The sequence below is a fragment of the Spermophilus citellus genome (assembly GCF_964194105.1).
Source record: "Spermophilus citellus genome assembly, chromosome: 1".
NCBI classification, from domain to species: Eukaryota; Metazoa; Chordata; class Mammalia; order Rodentia; family Sciuridae; genus Spermophilus; species Spermophilus citellus.
This window is the reverse complement of record NC_138182.1, coordinates 179069994-179085296: the sequence shown is the minus strand read 5'-3', so window position 1 is coordinate 179085296 and position 15303 is coordinate 179069994. Positions and strand designations below refer to the sequence as shown.

General features: G+C 32.7%; 1 protein-coding gene across 3 annotated transcripts in view; it reads right to left on the bottom strand.

Moving 5' to 3' along the window:
• Positions 1–15303, bottom strand: part of ADAMTS19 (ADAM metallopeptidase with thrombospondin type 1 motif 19) — a 254721-nt gene that overhangs the window by 80719 nt on the left and 158699 nt on the right. For all 3 annotated transcript variants that reach the window (XM_081281410.1, XM_081281411.1, XM_081281412.1), the window contains 4 exons: positions 10663–10764; positions 5271–5401; positions 4239–4411; positions 660–787 (listed from right to left, as the gene is read on the bottom strand). In XM_081281410.1, the coding sequence (XP_081137536.1) occupies positions 660–787; positions 4239–4411; positions 5271–5401; positions 10663–10764 (534 nt within the window). The remainder of the gene's footprint in view (positions 1–659; positions 788–4238; positions 4412–5270; positions 5402–10662; positions 10765–15303) is intronic.

Here is a 15303-nt window from a genome sequence, read left to right as displayed (position 1 = left end):
GACAATTTAAGCATTAATACTAGTAAACTCTATGTCTGGCCTTTGATCTTTCCACAATGCTCTCCCTACTCACTTTAACAGAAATTCTATTTTCCTAAACATAGATGAAGAAGAGACATAAATGCAAATGGGAATATTTATTAGAAGGAAAAGAAAAGCAAATAAAATGTTTATATATTACAAGAAAGTTGCACATGTATTTAAAAGTCAGCTGATTCAAGAATGTTGATAAATACTCGAATATGACTACTGAGACTGATTTTATAGGTTTCTGCCTCCTGGCCAGTTGTAGACACTGACATGGGACATGGAGAACTAAATTGCTTGAATTTCTGGTCTAGAATGTTGGACAGAATGTTCCAAATTTGTAACATAAAAGTGTTCCAATTTTACACCTGTATGTATACATTAAACAATCAAATCTCAAACTCTTTCACCTAGTAAAATATTTTATGTATTACTAGCTCAAAATCTTCACTGCACAGAGGAGGAAATGGAGTTCCAAAGTAGATCAGACTTGCTTAAGGTCCAAGTCACATCAGAGCTATACCGGTATCTTTCAAATCTTAGTCCAAAATTTTTCCACCATATGTTGAAGATTCTCAATGGTCTCACAATTGTACCTCAACATATAAATTCTCCCTTTTAGAATAGCTTACCTGACATCTGCCATTTGCACATATATCTAAACCCTGATATCCACAAGCAGTTCCATCCATCACTTTTTCTGATAGAAGAATAGGCTGTTCTTTTCCAACAGGAGAGCAAAACAAGGCACATGGTTTTTCTACAGAGTGCATAAAAAGAAATGAGAACAAGTGGTTACATAAATATTTTTATCAGAAATTTTATTTTTCCCAATGACTTCTGGGTAAAATATACAATCCAATTCCAATTGAGTAATATAATATTAAGTAGGTTTCTAGTAGATGATTATTATATTAAATGAGATGCTTTTAAAATATATATATATATATATATATATATATATTACTCTTCTTAGGAAGTCTGACTTTAAATCACTTTCAGAATGTATCATTCATTATTTTATGGCACAAAATCTCTACCATAAACACATCAATTATTCTCCCTGACAAATGTTTTGCACACCCCTCGTTTTTACTCATAAACTTGCAATGATCTACTCGTTATTCTAAGAACATACCAGAATTCTACCTACTTTTACATCCTGGTTAATATTTGCTTATGCATGAAATCTTTATTGATGCTTTATTTCTAAATTCCAATGTTCTAACTTTTATTTCTATGCATACAACATTTTCTAATTGAAAAACTACAAAATGGAGAAAGAACAACCAAGATGAACAATATCATTAACATTTCCATTAGTAGGATGTTTAGAAATACAATACATCACCATGGGAACTTCTATCTTGATGCACAATTACAAATGTGCTAGCTAAGACCCAGACCCATTTGCTTACTCAAAAAATCATGCCAACACATGTGATACCTACATTGAAAACCACTGTTTTTCAGGATGAGGAATTCCTAAATAGCTAGTAGTCTTCATCACTGCCTTATCGAGTGATGGCTAAACACTTGCCTCTTAAGCTTAAGAGTGGCAAAATATTTTAAGGTGTCGTTTCTATTTCTAAGCCTCCTATAGAGTAGCTGTATTCGGTAACACTAGTAATACGATTATCCAAATCTGAAACTTCAGAGCAATTTCCATGCTACATTACTACTCTATTGGCTTGACACCAATCAGGCCCTTTACTGTTTATTAAGCTTGTATAAATAGAATGGAAAATAGTTTACAGTCTCTGACACTGATCTTCCCTTATGTCTTCAGTAAGGTTCCACGTATGCTGATGGGATTCTATAAATACCAAGTAACAGCCAGAGGCATGGAACAGGGTATCACTTTGCAAAGAGAAGACAGACAGTTAAATGAGCCTTCAGGATTGAACATTTCAAACAGTTTTCACATGTGGCTTCTGAATACTGCTCTGAACAATTTTGAGGAGTTGGAACATGGCCTCTAATGTGCATGGTTTTGAAATTTTCCTTTAAGATGCCATTATAAGCCGCAATAAAGCATTTCAGTGTGCTCTCACACCTCAAAGTAGGTTATGTTTATTCAATGACTGCTTACTATGTCATATCTTTGGACTTAAAAACAGCTGCTATAATTGCAACCCTTTAAAAAGTGGTATATGTAATTCCCTTTTTGGAGTTTTCATTGAAGAGAGGAATAACCCTGATATATGAATAATGTTGAAAGGAATTAGTGGTCTAGAGAATTCCACTCACATTCCAAACAAGAAGTCAGATAAAATATCTATGTATTTTTCCTTTTATAACATATTGTCAATACCCTCTGCTTAATTTAGTTCTACAGATGACTTGAACATTTGATACCAATCTTCCTTCCTGGTGTATACCCTTGAGACAGTGACATTGTAGTGATCCATGTAATGTGCCAGTACTTGGCAGGCAGACTCTGTCTTGATTTAAGAGACCAACCCTTTCCAAGATATGCATTAGAGATGGATTTCAGCCAAATTTCAGTAAACATAGAGTATGTAAAATACCCAAATGTTAAAACCACACATCTCTTTTCTTTCAATGTTCACTATTTCATTGATATTCCACATTCAATTCTCCTAGTCATACATTCATGCATTACATAAGAAGAACAGATATAACCACTTGTATTCTGAGGTGTCATGTATTATTAAAAATTGAGACTTTTAAAAAGAACTGCATATGTCATTGTCTTCTACGGTGCTATAACACATGAAGACTAGTTATTGTTGTCTATATCATTCATCACACAAAGGTATGTGCTTAATTGATCAGAATCACAACGTATTAGAGATGATAACCTGTAAAATGCCAACACAACCACAGTGAAATATCACCTCCCTCAAGTTAGAATGGTTATTACCAAAGGAACCAAAGAGCAAGTGCTGGTGAGGATGTGTACACCAGAGAAGCCTATTGGTGTAAATGTATAGCAGAATAACCATTCTGGAAAGTAGTATCAAGCTTCATCAAAAAGTAAAAATAGAACTACCATATGATTTAGTAGCCCCACTTCTGGGAATATATCCAAGGGAAAAGAAATCAGCATGTCCAAGAAATATCTGCACTCCCATGTTCATTGCAGCACCATTCATGATAGCCAAGCGATGGAAACAACCTAAGTGTCCATCAGCTGATGAGTGGAAAAAGAAAATGTGGTCCATATACACAGTGGAATATTATTTAGTCATAAAAGGAATGAAATGCTGTCATTGCAACAACGTAGATGAAACTTGAGATCATTATATTAAGTGAAATAAGCCAGGTACAAAAAGACAAACACCACATTATCTCACTCATTTGTGAAATCTCAGAGAAAAATTGACCTCATAGAAGTTGAGAGTAGAATGATTAAAGATTTACAGGAATTTACAACAACAGCATAGATAGGTCCCATATAGTTTTCAATTAGTTTCCTCACTGATTATTGGACTATAGTAGCAAACCCAGGAACCGGCGTTGGTATATTTGTGTGTCTAATTTTATGCCATTTTATCACATACATAGATTTGTGTCACCACTGCCTTAACCAAGTTATTGAACTATTCCATCAGCACAAAGGTATTCTTCATGCTCCCCCTTTATAGTCATACCCATCCTTTTCCCCATCACCAGCCCTAATCCCTCACAACCACTAATTTGTTTTACTTCTCTATAATTTTGTCATTTAAAAAATATTATCTCAATGGAATGAGATAATGTATTTTTCTGACATTGGCATTTCTCACCCACCATATTGCCTATGGTCTCTCCAACTGTTGCATGTGCCAATAGTTAGTTCTTTATAATTGCTGAATAATATTCTGTTACTCAGGAATACAATTTCTGTGTTATGTTAAAAATAGATTGAGTTATTTAATAAACTGCCAAAATGTTTGTCCAAAGTGGCTTCAGCATTTTACATTCCTACCAGCAATGTCTGAGAGATCCAGGTTGTCCTCATCTTCACCCAGAATTTGGTGTTAAACTTATTTTTTTTTTACTTTAGTTGTTTTAACAGATATGCTGTAACATTGCACTATATTTTAAAAATATATTGTTGTCAGTGTTTTTTGTCATTATATACAATAAAGGTAGAAAAAGTAAAGTTGTCAAATATCTAGAAGATAATCTATAACAGTACTATTGTAGAACACTCTGCAAGCCTAGAAGTAAACTTAAGATGTTAGAGATGTGGTTGATCATACCTTCATCCAGAACAGCTTGCCACTGAAGAACATGCTTTGGGTATGAAGTTCTAACACTATAGGCCTGACATTGCCAGTCTCTGAATCCAGGCAAACCTGCAGGACAAGGTGGATTCTCACATATTCTGTACTGTTTTCTGGGACCATTACAATCCCTTGCTTCAGAACCTAGCCTAGAAAAGACAGTACAAATAATCAATTTTACCTTTTTTTGTGATAACTATCAACTTAAAAAATTAGAAGCCATTATATTAAAAACATATAACACCTCATATTAAAATCTATTTTTGAAAGCTTGGACACATTAAGTGCTTGATAGTAATAGGAAAAGCACATTTTATTTTTAAAATTGAAATAGAGGAATAAGGGGCAGAAGTTAGTGGTAAAAGAGAATGCCTATAATTCCCATGAGGGATTTTGGCTCTTAGAATCACTAAGCACTTGTTTTCATATAAATTATCTAAAACTGCTTGTGACTGAATTGTGCCACCAGGCTCCACACTGAAACAGTCAAAGCTAACAGGCTGAAATGTCCTTCTCACAGTTTCCTGGGACCTCTGTAGGAGTGATGGCATTGAACAAGCTGATCTTTAATAATCCCTGTCTGCACACGTGCTCAACATGTTTTTGTTTTTCATTAGTTTTAGCTTATATCATCATTAATTTTGCTCTCATTTCCTGCCTTTCTTTCTTATCATCTTTCTGTACTTCTATAGTTTCCTTAAATGTTCACTTAACTTTGAAACATATATTATTTGATTTACTCAACAAAAATCTTCTTTTGTAGCTTTCATTAATTATTTTCAAAAGGGCTGGGTCTTTATTTTCTTTTTAATAAAGGAAGCTTTACCTAAAATATTTCGAGGAACTTTCCTAAGTTTTCTACAGTGACATAGTGTTTGAGGGGTTCTGTTTGCTTTTCTACATGGTTTATTGGTAAAAAAACAAAAAACAAAAAACAAAAAACCTCTACATTTCAATATGGAAGAAAAAAAAAGCCACCCTCCCCCAATCCAAGAACTTGGAATTTACCCAGGACATGTGCGCTCTCGACTGCTGGTCCCAGCACTGCAGGTTCGGCTACAGGAACTCCAGACACTCCACTCTCCAGCCAGGTGTTCAGGTGTTGAGGTCCTGCTGGTACATTCTCCAGCCTTACACCACTATTCCAAAAGTTATGTCTTAGGTGAACAAATCAGGGTACAACTGAAAATCAATCACTGGCCTAACAGTCATTGGAATTAATGCAAGTGAATTAGGTCTACTCTAGCACAAAGCATGTGGAATTAAAAAAACCAAAAAAGTTGGAATTTTCTTTTTGTCATAGTAATATAATGGTCTGGTTCCCACAGTACTAATGTCAGATAATAAAGTCTTGTCATCAAAGCAGTTCAAAGATATGTGTCCTATTAGTAATTGTGATAGAGACAGGGTGGAAGTGCTGGAGGCAGAATTTGAGGTTGCACATCCAGAAAAAAAAAATAATAACTTATTTTTTAGCAAGAGATTACAATTTAAAAGGGACAAAAGGGGCAGAGTCATGTTTCAGAATAAAAAAAGCAATAAGTAAACATTCTCCATAATTAGCTAGGTTGAAGCAGACATTTCAGAAAATTCAGCAATTTTCATTTGAAAAATCAATAATTTGGGGTACTCTATTTCCTTGTAATTAAGAAATATGATTTCCTTATAACACTCCATGTTTTTTTTTTTTTTTTCCTGCTGAAAGTGTCCACATTAAAGTCAAACATTCTTTTGAAAGTCAAGTTTGTCTGAAAGACGGGAAATTAGACTCTGAAATTCTGTCATTTTGTTCCACTTATTCTATATATATTAAATGTGAAAGATAACCATGAAAGTAGATAAAGAAATATTGTCATTATTATTTTTTTTATTTTCATTAACTTAAAACAAAAGCAGAGAGAGGCTGTTCTTGTAGTCATGGAAGATGATATGGACAAGAGTATAATCATCTCTCTGAATTCCTGAAAATCAGATAGATGATGGTCACAGCAAACACCTTAAAGTTAACAAAATCATGTAGAAAATACTAAGTTAAAATTAGAAACCTTTCTATTAGTGATTGTAAAGCAACAGGGTTGAGTAAGTTGATCCTTTTATCCCTCAATGATTTTCTACACTTAACAGAAGCAGGATTTACAAAGGATTTTGAGGGAATTGGAGATATGCTCTGAATCTCAACTCCTTCATTTCCAAGATGCGAATGCAATACTTTTTACCTATAAGACATTTGAATATATGCTTTTTTTTTTTTTAGGAGATCAAGATGCACCAAAAATTCAGTCCCTAAAATTTTCTTTAATAATATCAAAATTTAAATCAAATTCTTTTAAATTGAAATGTTTTAAATATAGGCTTGGAAAAAATAAACCTCAATAATTCAAAATGTATTCACATGCTAAGACTATCATTAAATAAATTGGAATTTTGTAGGAAGATGTATTCTAAAAATTTAAAAAGGAGGAAAAATAGACCATGTGAAAACTTGCATGACTTCTGGCTTTAAGGATTTAACAATGTTATGCCATTCGTGGAAAAAATCCAAGGTAAAAGCTGTCAAACTTCAATTGGTCACAGTGTTTTGGCCTTCTTGAAGGGTGTTTATTTTTCCCAGAGTGCATATCACAGCTCTTTGCCCATTTAGCAGCATGCTGGCATTGAAAGGCTGGGCTAGAGTTCATAAGAGACTAAAAATATTCTGAGAGGGATCTAGACTTGCATATAATTTAAACTAGATCACCTCTGGCAGATGAAGAAAAATGGAAACAGATATACCAGCCAATGTGCATACATAGATCAGTGAAACTGAAAGGCAGACTACTCTAAGAGTTAAAATTTGTCACCTTGCTGATAACCAGATCTTGGAATAAAACGAGGGGAGAGGGGGCTGCTTTGTTTCAACACTGAGAAAAGTGTTAAATGCTTTTGCTTAAATTATTATGCAATACATTCCACTGGATTCATATAAAACTGATCCTAATGATGCTTTCCATAAATTTTCTAGCACCATGTTTTGTATCATACATTTACATTTTTTAGACTCAAAAAAGATATCACATATGGTTTAAAAAACTCAAAATTATTCTTATCTGCAAATTCAATCTGATTTGAAAATGCTAAAGTAATATATAATATTGACAATTCTAGGACAGTACATGATATAAAAAATCTGATCACAATTCCGTTCTACTTATTTTTTTTTTTTATGTGGTCTTGTCTGGGAAATTTACGAGAACACACAGTTGAAGGAGGGTCATGGAGATGTCAGCATAGCCTGATCATTCTCTAAGCACTCTCAGGAAGACAGAAGAGGATGAAACAAGTCAAAAAGATCTCTACATATACACAGTGAAACTGTGGTGACATTACAGGTTTCATTATTTCCAATAATAAATGGTGATAGTAATATGGAGAATATGAATTGAGGAAAGTAAATAACAAAAATATCTTACACAGAATCCTTCAAATAGTCTAAAATTCTACTAAATGGCTATTAAACTCTTCATTCCTTGAAAACACTGTAAGTATAAAACAACATACATTTATTGGTTTTTTACTAGATTATTTATCAGTTCTTTCATCGTTAAAAATATAAACGTAAGCACATTTACAATGGTGTCATGAATTGTAAAGTGATAGAAATTGTACAAAGATGATGGTACAATGAGAAAAGGAGGAAAAAGAAAACAGGTTGCATTAAATTTGAAAAATGCTGCCTGTAAATAATATGTGAGTCTCTATTTTCAAAATCATTGTGAACTATGGAATTCAGTAGTTATCTTCTCTGACATAATCACATAATTGTAGATAAGCTAGATTTATATAGCTCCGGTTGTAGCTCGGTAGTAGAGCTATTGTCTGGCCTATGTGAGGCACTAGGTTCAATCCTCAGCACCACATAAAAAACAAATAAATAATAAAATAGAGGTATTCTATTCAACTATAACTATTTTTTTTAAAGTTCATTTAACAACTCCATATTGTTATAAATTTTAAATCCCTCAGTTTTGTCTCTTGGTTTTCAATGCACCAAGCTAGTAGTAGTGTTTAGTGTGGGGTTGCAAGCACTCAAATATCTTAGCACTATGGCAGATGATAGCAGAGTGTTGAAAGCTCTTTATGGGATGGCTCCCACAACAGCTGGAACATGTGGACCTTTGAAAAATCCCACATGGCCCGAGGAACTGAGAAGTTCAGTAGTGATTTCAATACACAAACCTCTCCAGGAATATCATTAATGCAATTTTAAGGAAATAAAACATTTACTTTTGATAAGTAATTATAGTTTTGATTACTGAAAGAATAAGTTTACTTTAAACATCTCAAGGAAGCAAATTATTCTCAAAAATATGAGCAGGAAAATAACACAGTGAACAGATATTCAGTGTGCCAGATAATAAAAATGAAGAAATTTTATATTGCTGAAGTAGAACTGAGTAAGATGAATGGCTTTTGTGATGTTTAAGGACTTAGGGATGAAGGTTTGGTTATCTCTTCATATTACTGCTTTTTGGAGATGATGAAAATTATTGCTGGTACAGGGTTTTATAATTCAAGCAATAAATTACTTAGTGTAGTATCATGAGACTTGCCTTATATACACACATTGTTACACCTCTGTGTATAATTTGAGGAAGAAAAAATAAAACAGACCCAACTTCTCACTCTCTATTTAAGCTCATAGAAAAATATTTGGTACAGTCTATAAACAATGGACAGATATTTCACAGAAGTTTCCTCCAAGGAGCCATTTTCTTACAGATTGTATCTGGTGATAAAACATTTCTGGTCTTTTCAGAAATAGTTTCAACTTAAATAATTTGCACTTTTTTAAATTAAAAAATCATAGAACTAATAAGTGACTCTGTCCTTATATCAAACAATCCAGATATGTATGGAGAAAAGTTGCATTTACCCTCATCTCCTGTTGCCTGACTCCTACTCCCCAATCTCATTTCTCTCCCAAAAGAGTAACTTCTACTTACAGTTTGCACTTTATGGTTTCAAACTATTTTCTGAGCTTAAAACTGTACACTACATTTGTATGTGTGTTCACATGTGTACACAAACTGCATTTTCCTTGATGGTATTAACTCGTATCAATTTTTCTGACATGCCTATAATAACATCCATGTCTTACATATCTCTTCATATTAGTTCTTGTATATCTACCTCATTTAAAAAAATAAACTATACTGTAACTATTCCTCTCATTAAGAATATTTTTAAAGAGAGAGAGAGAGAGAGAGAGAGAGAGAGAGAGAGAGAGAGAGAGAGAATCTTTTTTTTTTTTTTTGTAGATGGACACAACACAATGTCTTTATTTTTATGTGGTGCTGAGAATCGAACCCGGGTCGTGCCCATGCTAGGTGAGCGCTCTACCTCTGAGCCACAATCGAGCCCAAGAATATTTTAAAAAAATTTTCATCATTAAAAAGTGCATGTTAACCTAGGCTTCTTTGCATGGGAGGATGTGTGTATGTATGTGTGTATGTTTGTCTTCTTGCACATGAATAAATACATATGACAATTTTCTAGAAGTAGAATTGCTGTATTTCCATCCACTTAATTGTATTTTTAAACTAGCACTTCACATAACAATTCTTTCTTAATTCACAGTAAGTAATCTGTAAACATTTTGTTGCTGTTTATTTTCAAATGTAATAATTATACATACTCTCCAGAGGTGAGGTTTCTGATTTCACAATTCATCAATAAATCCCCTGTTCTTTTATAAAATACAAATTTAAAAATCATGGAAAGTATTTCTTTTGATGAAATTAACTATAAGTACATAAGGCATCTACCTACTTCATATTCTTCAAAGGACAAATATTTTTTAGCATCAATTATTTTGACCTTAAAATGTATACTAACAAGTTCCTAAAATATTATGAACTACATTAAATTATACTAGTCAAATATTGATTAATCTCCAAATATCAATTTGAATATTTTATTTAAAATGCTAACTTGACAAGGAAAAATATACTCCAGTCTGCTGAGACAACTTGGAACATTCATCAGTGCTCTGAGAAATTTAATCATTTATACTATTATCTGTGCTTATTTTATTTTCAAACATAATAAACATTCATACTCTTCTGTTTAATTTAAATAGTTAAAACATATGAATCACGTTTTGGTTAAAAAAAATATATATATATCTTTATATTACCATAATGAACAACAATAAAACATACCAATGTTAACAAAGAATTATGAATTTGAAAAAAATGTAAAAGTTAAAATTAAAGATAGAGAAAATACTAATATTTGTGTATACATGGAAATAATTCCACCAATGTCAAGATGGATGCATATTTAACTGGCAAGAGAAAATGCAAGTTTTCCAAGTTTCATTTCATATTTTTATTAAATTTAAGCAACACTCATCACTTACCTTACCAGGGTCACAGTCTGTCCCATCCATCGGTGGATCAAGTTTAGTTTTGCATTCTTTCTCACCTTCTACCCTGCACCATAATCCCGTACAAATAACATGCTGCAAATAAGGACAAAATAACTAATAAGGGGACAGTGTCAGAGTTTTGAGTTTAAGTCAATAATTTTTGAGAAAGTTATTTGATAGGGACAACAAAATGATTTGAATAAAAATATACTTCAGGTACTCTTAATATTAAACATAAATAAAAGAGTATATAATGTGTTTATAGTGATAGATTGATACAATATAGAAAATTTGTTTAATAAAGCTAAATATTTTAAAATTTCTTTAAAATACACACGGTTATGCAAGACTATGTTTGTACTATGGGAAATTTTAAACTAAAAGAATCATTGTTTATATCTTGATATGAACCAAGCTGGAAGAATACATGTTTGTTTCTGTGATGTGAATTCAGTGTCTCCTTGCCTAAAGTCTATCCCCACTTGAACTCTGCTATAGGCTTTGTGCCATAGTTAGCACATATGGCCTTGATGCTCAACACAATACGGGCTCTCTATAATTGTTTTCAGTCATTTTTACCTTGGTATGAATGCATTTTACACCTTTGGGATACAATAAAATTTTTCTAGGGAAAATCTAAAGGGAATTTAAATATATATACAATATATTAGAATAAAGTAGCTGAGACATGGTGACAATAAAATAAGCGAGTTGAGTAAATACAAGAGGGAAGAGATGCAGCCACTGCAGCCACCACTGTAATGACAGCCAGCCCAGAAACATTTACTTCTGTAAGATGGCTGAGGTTCTTCAAACTCATATATGTTAACAAATTGCAGAGAGGGTAGTGCGCTCGCCTGGCATGCGTGCGGCCCGGGTTCGAGCCTCAGCACCACATACAAATAAAGATGTTGTATCCGCCGAAAATGAAAAAAATAAGTACTAAAAATTCCCTCTCTCTCTATCTTTCTATCTCTCTCGCTCTCTCTTAAAAAAAATAAATAAAAAATTGCAGAGAAATATGAAATCTATGGCAGATATTCAAAGATGATTAAAGTAGCTAATCTTTAGTGCCCAGAAAGATGCACAAAGCTGGAGATCAGGTCAATAAGACAGGACGAGTGAATGTAAGTGACACAGTCATGGCACGGTGAGAAGGCCTGTGTAGTGGGGAAAGGTGTCTACAGCAGTACTCCTTCACTACAGTTTTACTTTTCACATCTTTAATTACCCATGGTCTATGACAGTTTGAAACTATTAAACAGAAAACCCATAAAATAAACAATTCATACATTTTATTTATTTTTTCGTTTTTAATTTGTTCCTTTTAGTTTGACATTAGGATTCATTTTGACATCATTATAAAAGCATGAGATATAATTTGCTCTAATTCAGTCCCTAGTATTATTTTTATTATTTTTATTTTACCTAATTTTATCTGCTGTAACAGACATTTTCTCTCTTTCAAAATGTTTCACACAAATATGTTATATGTAAGATATGATTGATTTAACTAATGTGCTTTTTATTTGCATGCATCTTTCTAAGAAAAAAATACCTAGAAAATTATTTTAAAGAATGCCCAAATAATGTTGTTCTTTTGCAATATTTTAAACTCTTGGAAATAAATGAAGTGGCCAATTGTTCATCATATATGGCTTGTAAACACATTTTTATATTAGCTGACAGATCTCTGACCTAAGGATTTAATTCCTCAATATTTTCCCTCTTTTAAGACTTTCTATCAAAAATGTTTCTATAACGAAAAAATCAAATGTTAAATTTCCACTGAACAACTGCTTTATTTCTATTCAGTAAAACTCATTTGTGCTAAAACAAGACTCATTTTAGTCAAGTTCATTAGTTTACCAATGCATATTGACCTAAAATCAAACTTGCTACACTGTCATTTTAGAAGAGTACTTGCTTGTTGAACACTGTTGGTGGTCTAAATTCTGACCTTCCACCATCATCTGCTATTCAAAACAGCAGGTACTCTAATTGATTCCCACTTGAGGCACCAAGAGCATAAAAAGCAAACTTGGCAGTTTTTCAAGATAAGCACAGTCACGTAGAATAAATGATTCTTGGAGGAGAGCTTTTGTACACTTTCTGTTCTGCAGGTTTAGAGATCTTATGGTGAATAAGTTACAGTTTCAGTCTTGCAAGTAACTTTTATCCAGGAGTTCAAATTGAACTGTCAAAATTAAGGCAAGAAAATGTTGAAAATGGTATAGATTGTTTTCACCATTGAAAAGTGAAATGCCTCAGATGTGTGATATTAGAGCTATGAATGAATGAATACCAAGCCCTTTCCCAGGGGTAGATTGGGTGTTGTTAGAACAAAACACTCAACACTCTACATGTGTTACATACACAAATCACATGCTTTTTTCAACTTGGTTAGCGAAACTTCTTAATATCACTTAAGAAAAGAATTTTAAAACTAAAAATGCTTTGCATGGTAAAGTATAAGAGAAATGTACAACTCTACTAACTCTACTTTCTTTTTTAGCAAACTGATAAAATATAATATTCATTTTTTTATTCTTCTATATGAAAAAAGTCACTAAAAGAACATCAAATGAATTAGAATGTTTATCTCACATAGATTTTTAGCAAGATTGCATAAATATACTACAGTATATTTTTAAATGGAAGGTTAGTTGTTCCTATAGAAAATCATAAAAATTTCTCTTCAAAGATGATCTGTATCTATGTTTTTATGGCAAAGATTTCCATTAGGTTGTTCTGATAAAACAATATTAAATAATTACCTGGAAGTAATAACCCTTGATCAGATAACTCCTTGCTCTTTCACCTACTGCCCTTCAAAAGACGATTGCAATAACTCAGCATTTTACAGAAAACATAGTTCACTTAGAACAATGCTTTATAATATACTTTTCCAATCACAGAACACATCATTATCCTACAACTACTGGTGAGTTAAAGCTGATTGTTAATCCCACAAAGAATACACCTGGTCCAAAAATGAATGGTCTTTCAAGAAACCTGGATTCCCAACTTACATAAACTCCCTAGAGAAAAGAAAAACCAGACATACCTTCTAAACACATTTTATGATACCAAAGCCATATAGGAATTTAAAAAGAAAGCAAAAAGAGTGATCTATTCCATTTATTAACTTAGATTTAAATACGCTAAACAAATTTAACAGGCTGAATAGAGCAACGCATGCATGACACAATTCAAAGCAGCATGACTAAGTATATTCTTCAAAATATAAGGTTAGATTAATGTCAGGGATGTGATTAATGCAATCAAGATACATCAATAACTAAAAGCTATGATTTTTATATCTATTCATACAAAATATGTGACCTAATTTAACATTCTTTAAAAATAATCTTACTAAATTAATCATTAAAGGAAGTTTACTTACCATTAAAGGATATTTATTTTAAAAAACTATAATAAACAGTGAAGTGTTGAAAATTTTAAGATTAGGAACATAGTGAAGATGACATCTTGGCACCAATGTAAGGAAGTGAATACACAAAGTATTCAATGAAACAGAGATGGGGGGGCAAAAACCTGTCAATCTAGATTCCTAAACTCAGCTAAAATTTTATCAAGATTGAAGGTTAAATAAAGACCCTTTCAAGGGAACAAAAAAGGAGTGTTTACCACCAACAGATCTCTTGAAAAGATATTTCTAAATGATGTTCTTTAATACAAAGAAAGATGATCTCATAGGAAAGAAATGAGAAGCAATGATGAGCCCTGATAACACAACTATAAATCCAAATAAGATTGACTGTGAAAAGTATGAACAATTAAATTTTAACCATGCATTATAAATCTTCTTTTTAGTGGCTCTCAGAAATACTAGAAATCTAGTTTGTTTACATCCTAGAAACTGCATCCATTAGCACAGAGGATTTGGCCACTGTTAGTTAAGCAAGTTTGACATTTTCTCTTTCCCTCCTGTACTCCACTATGCTGTGGGACAGCCAGAGGCAGAAGCTGAGCAACGGGTATGGTATGGGAAGAAAAATAATCTATGCCTAACCAATGAATAACTCAGCAAGACACAAAGGACTCTTCAATAAATACATCAGGAAGTGTTAGAGAAAGCAAAGGAGCAAGAAGAAATTAATAGTAAGGACTGTCAATATCTATTAGTGGAAGCCCCCAAGCAAAGAAAGGAATAAAAAGAAGAAAGGACCTCATGGAAATATTTGAAAAGAAAAAGATCTAGAATTAAGGTAAGATCCTCTCTGGAATAGTGGATTAAGGTCTAAGAAGACCAACATTTCTTGTAGTTTATAACTCTAAACTGAGGACAGAATATGAAAAATTAACTTCCTTAAAAGTTCCAGAGAGTAAACAAATGCAGAAAAAAAATTTTTTTCTTTTTGAGAGGAACTGAAAGAATCAGCAAAAAGTAAAAAGTAAGTTAATCATCTTTACAACTTTGACTTCATGGTTGCCCATGCACAGAGCCTGACATTGGGTGGACAAAACAATGGTGAAAAACATACCATTATGAAGAAAAAATCAGGCTGTCTCTCTCTGGAGATGGCACACATTTACCCTGGAATGCTTATTCCTTGCTTTACACCAAAAAAGATGTCTCCGTCTTTTTTGAGAAAGATGGTATTTTTC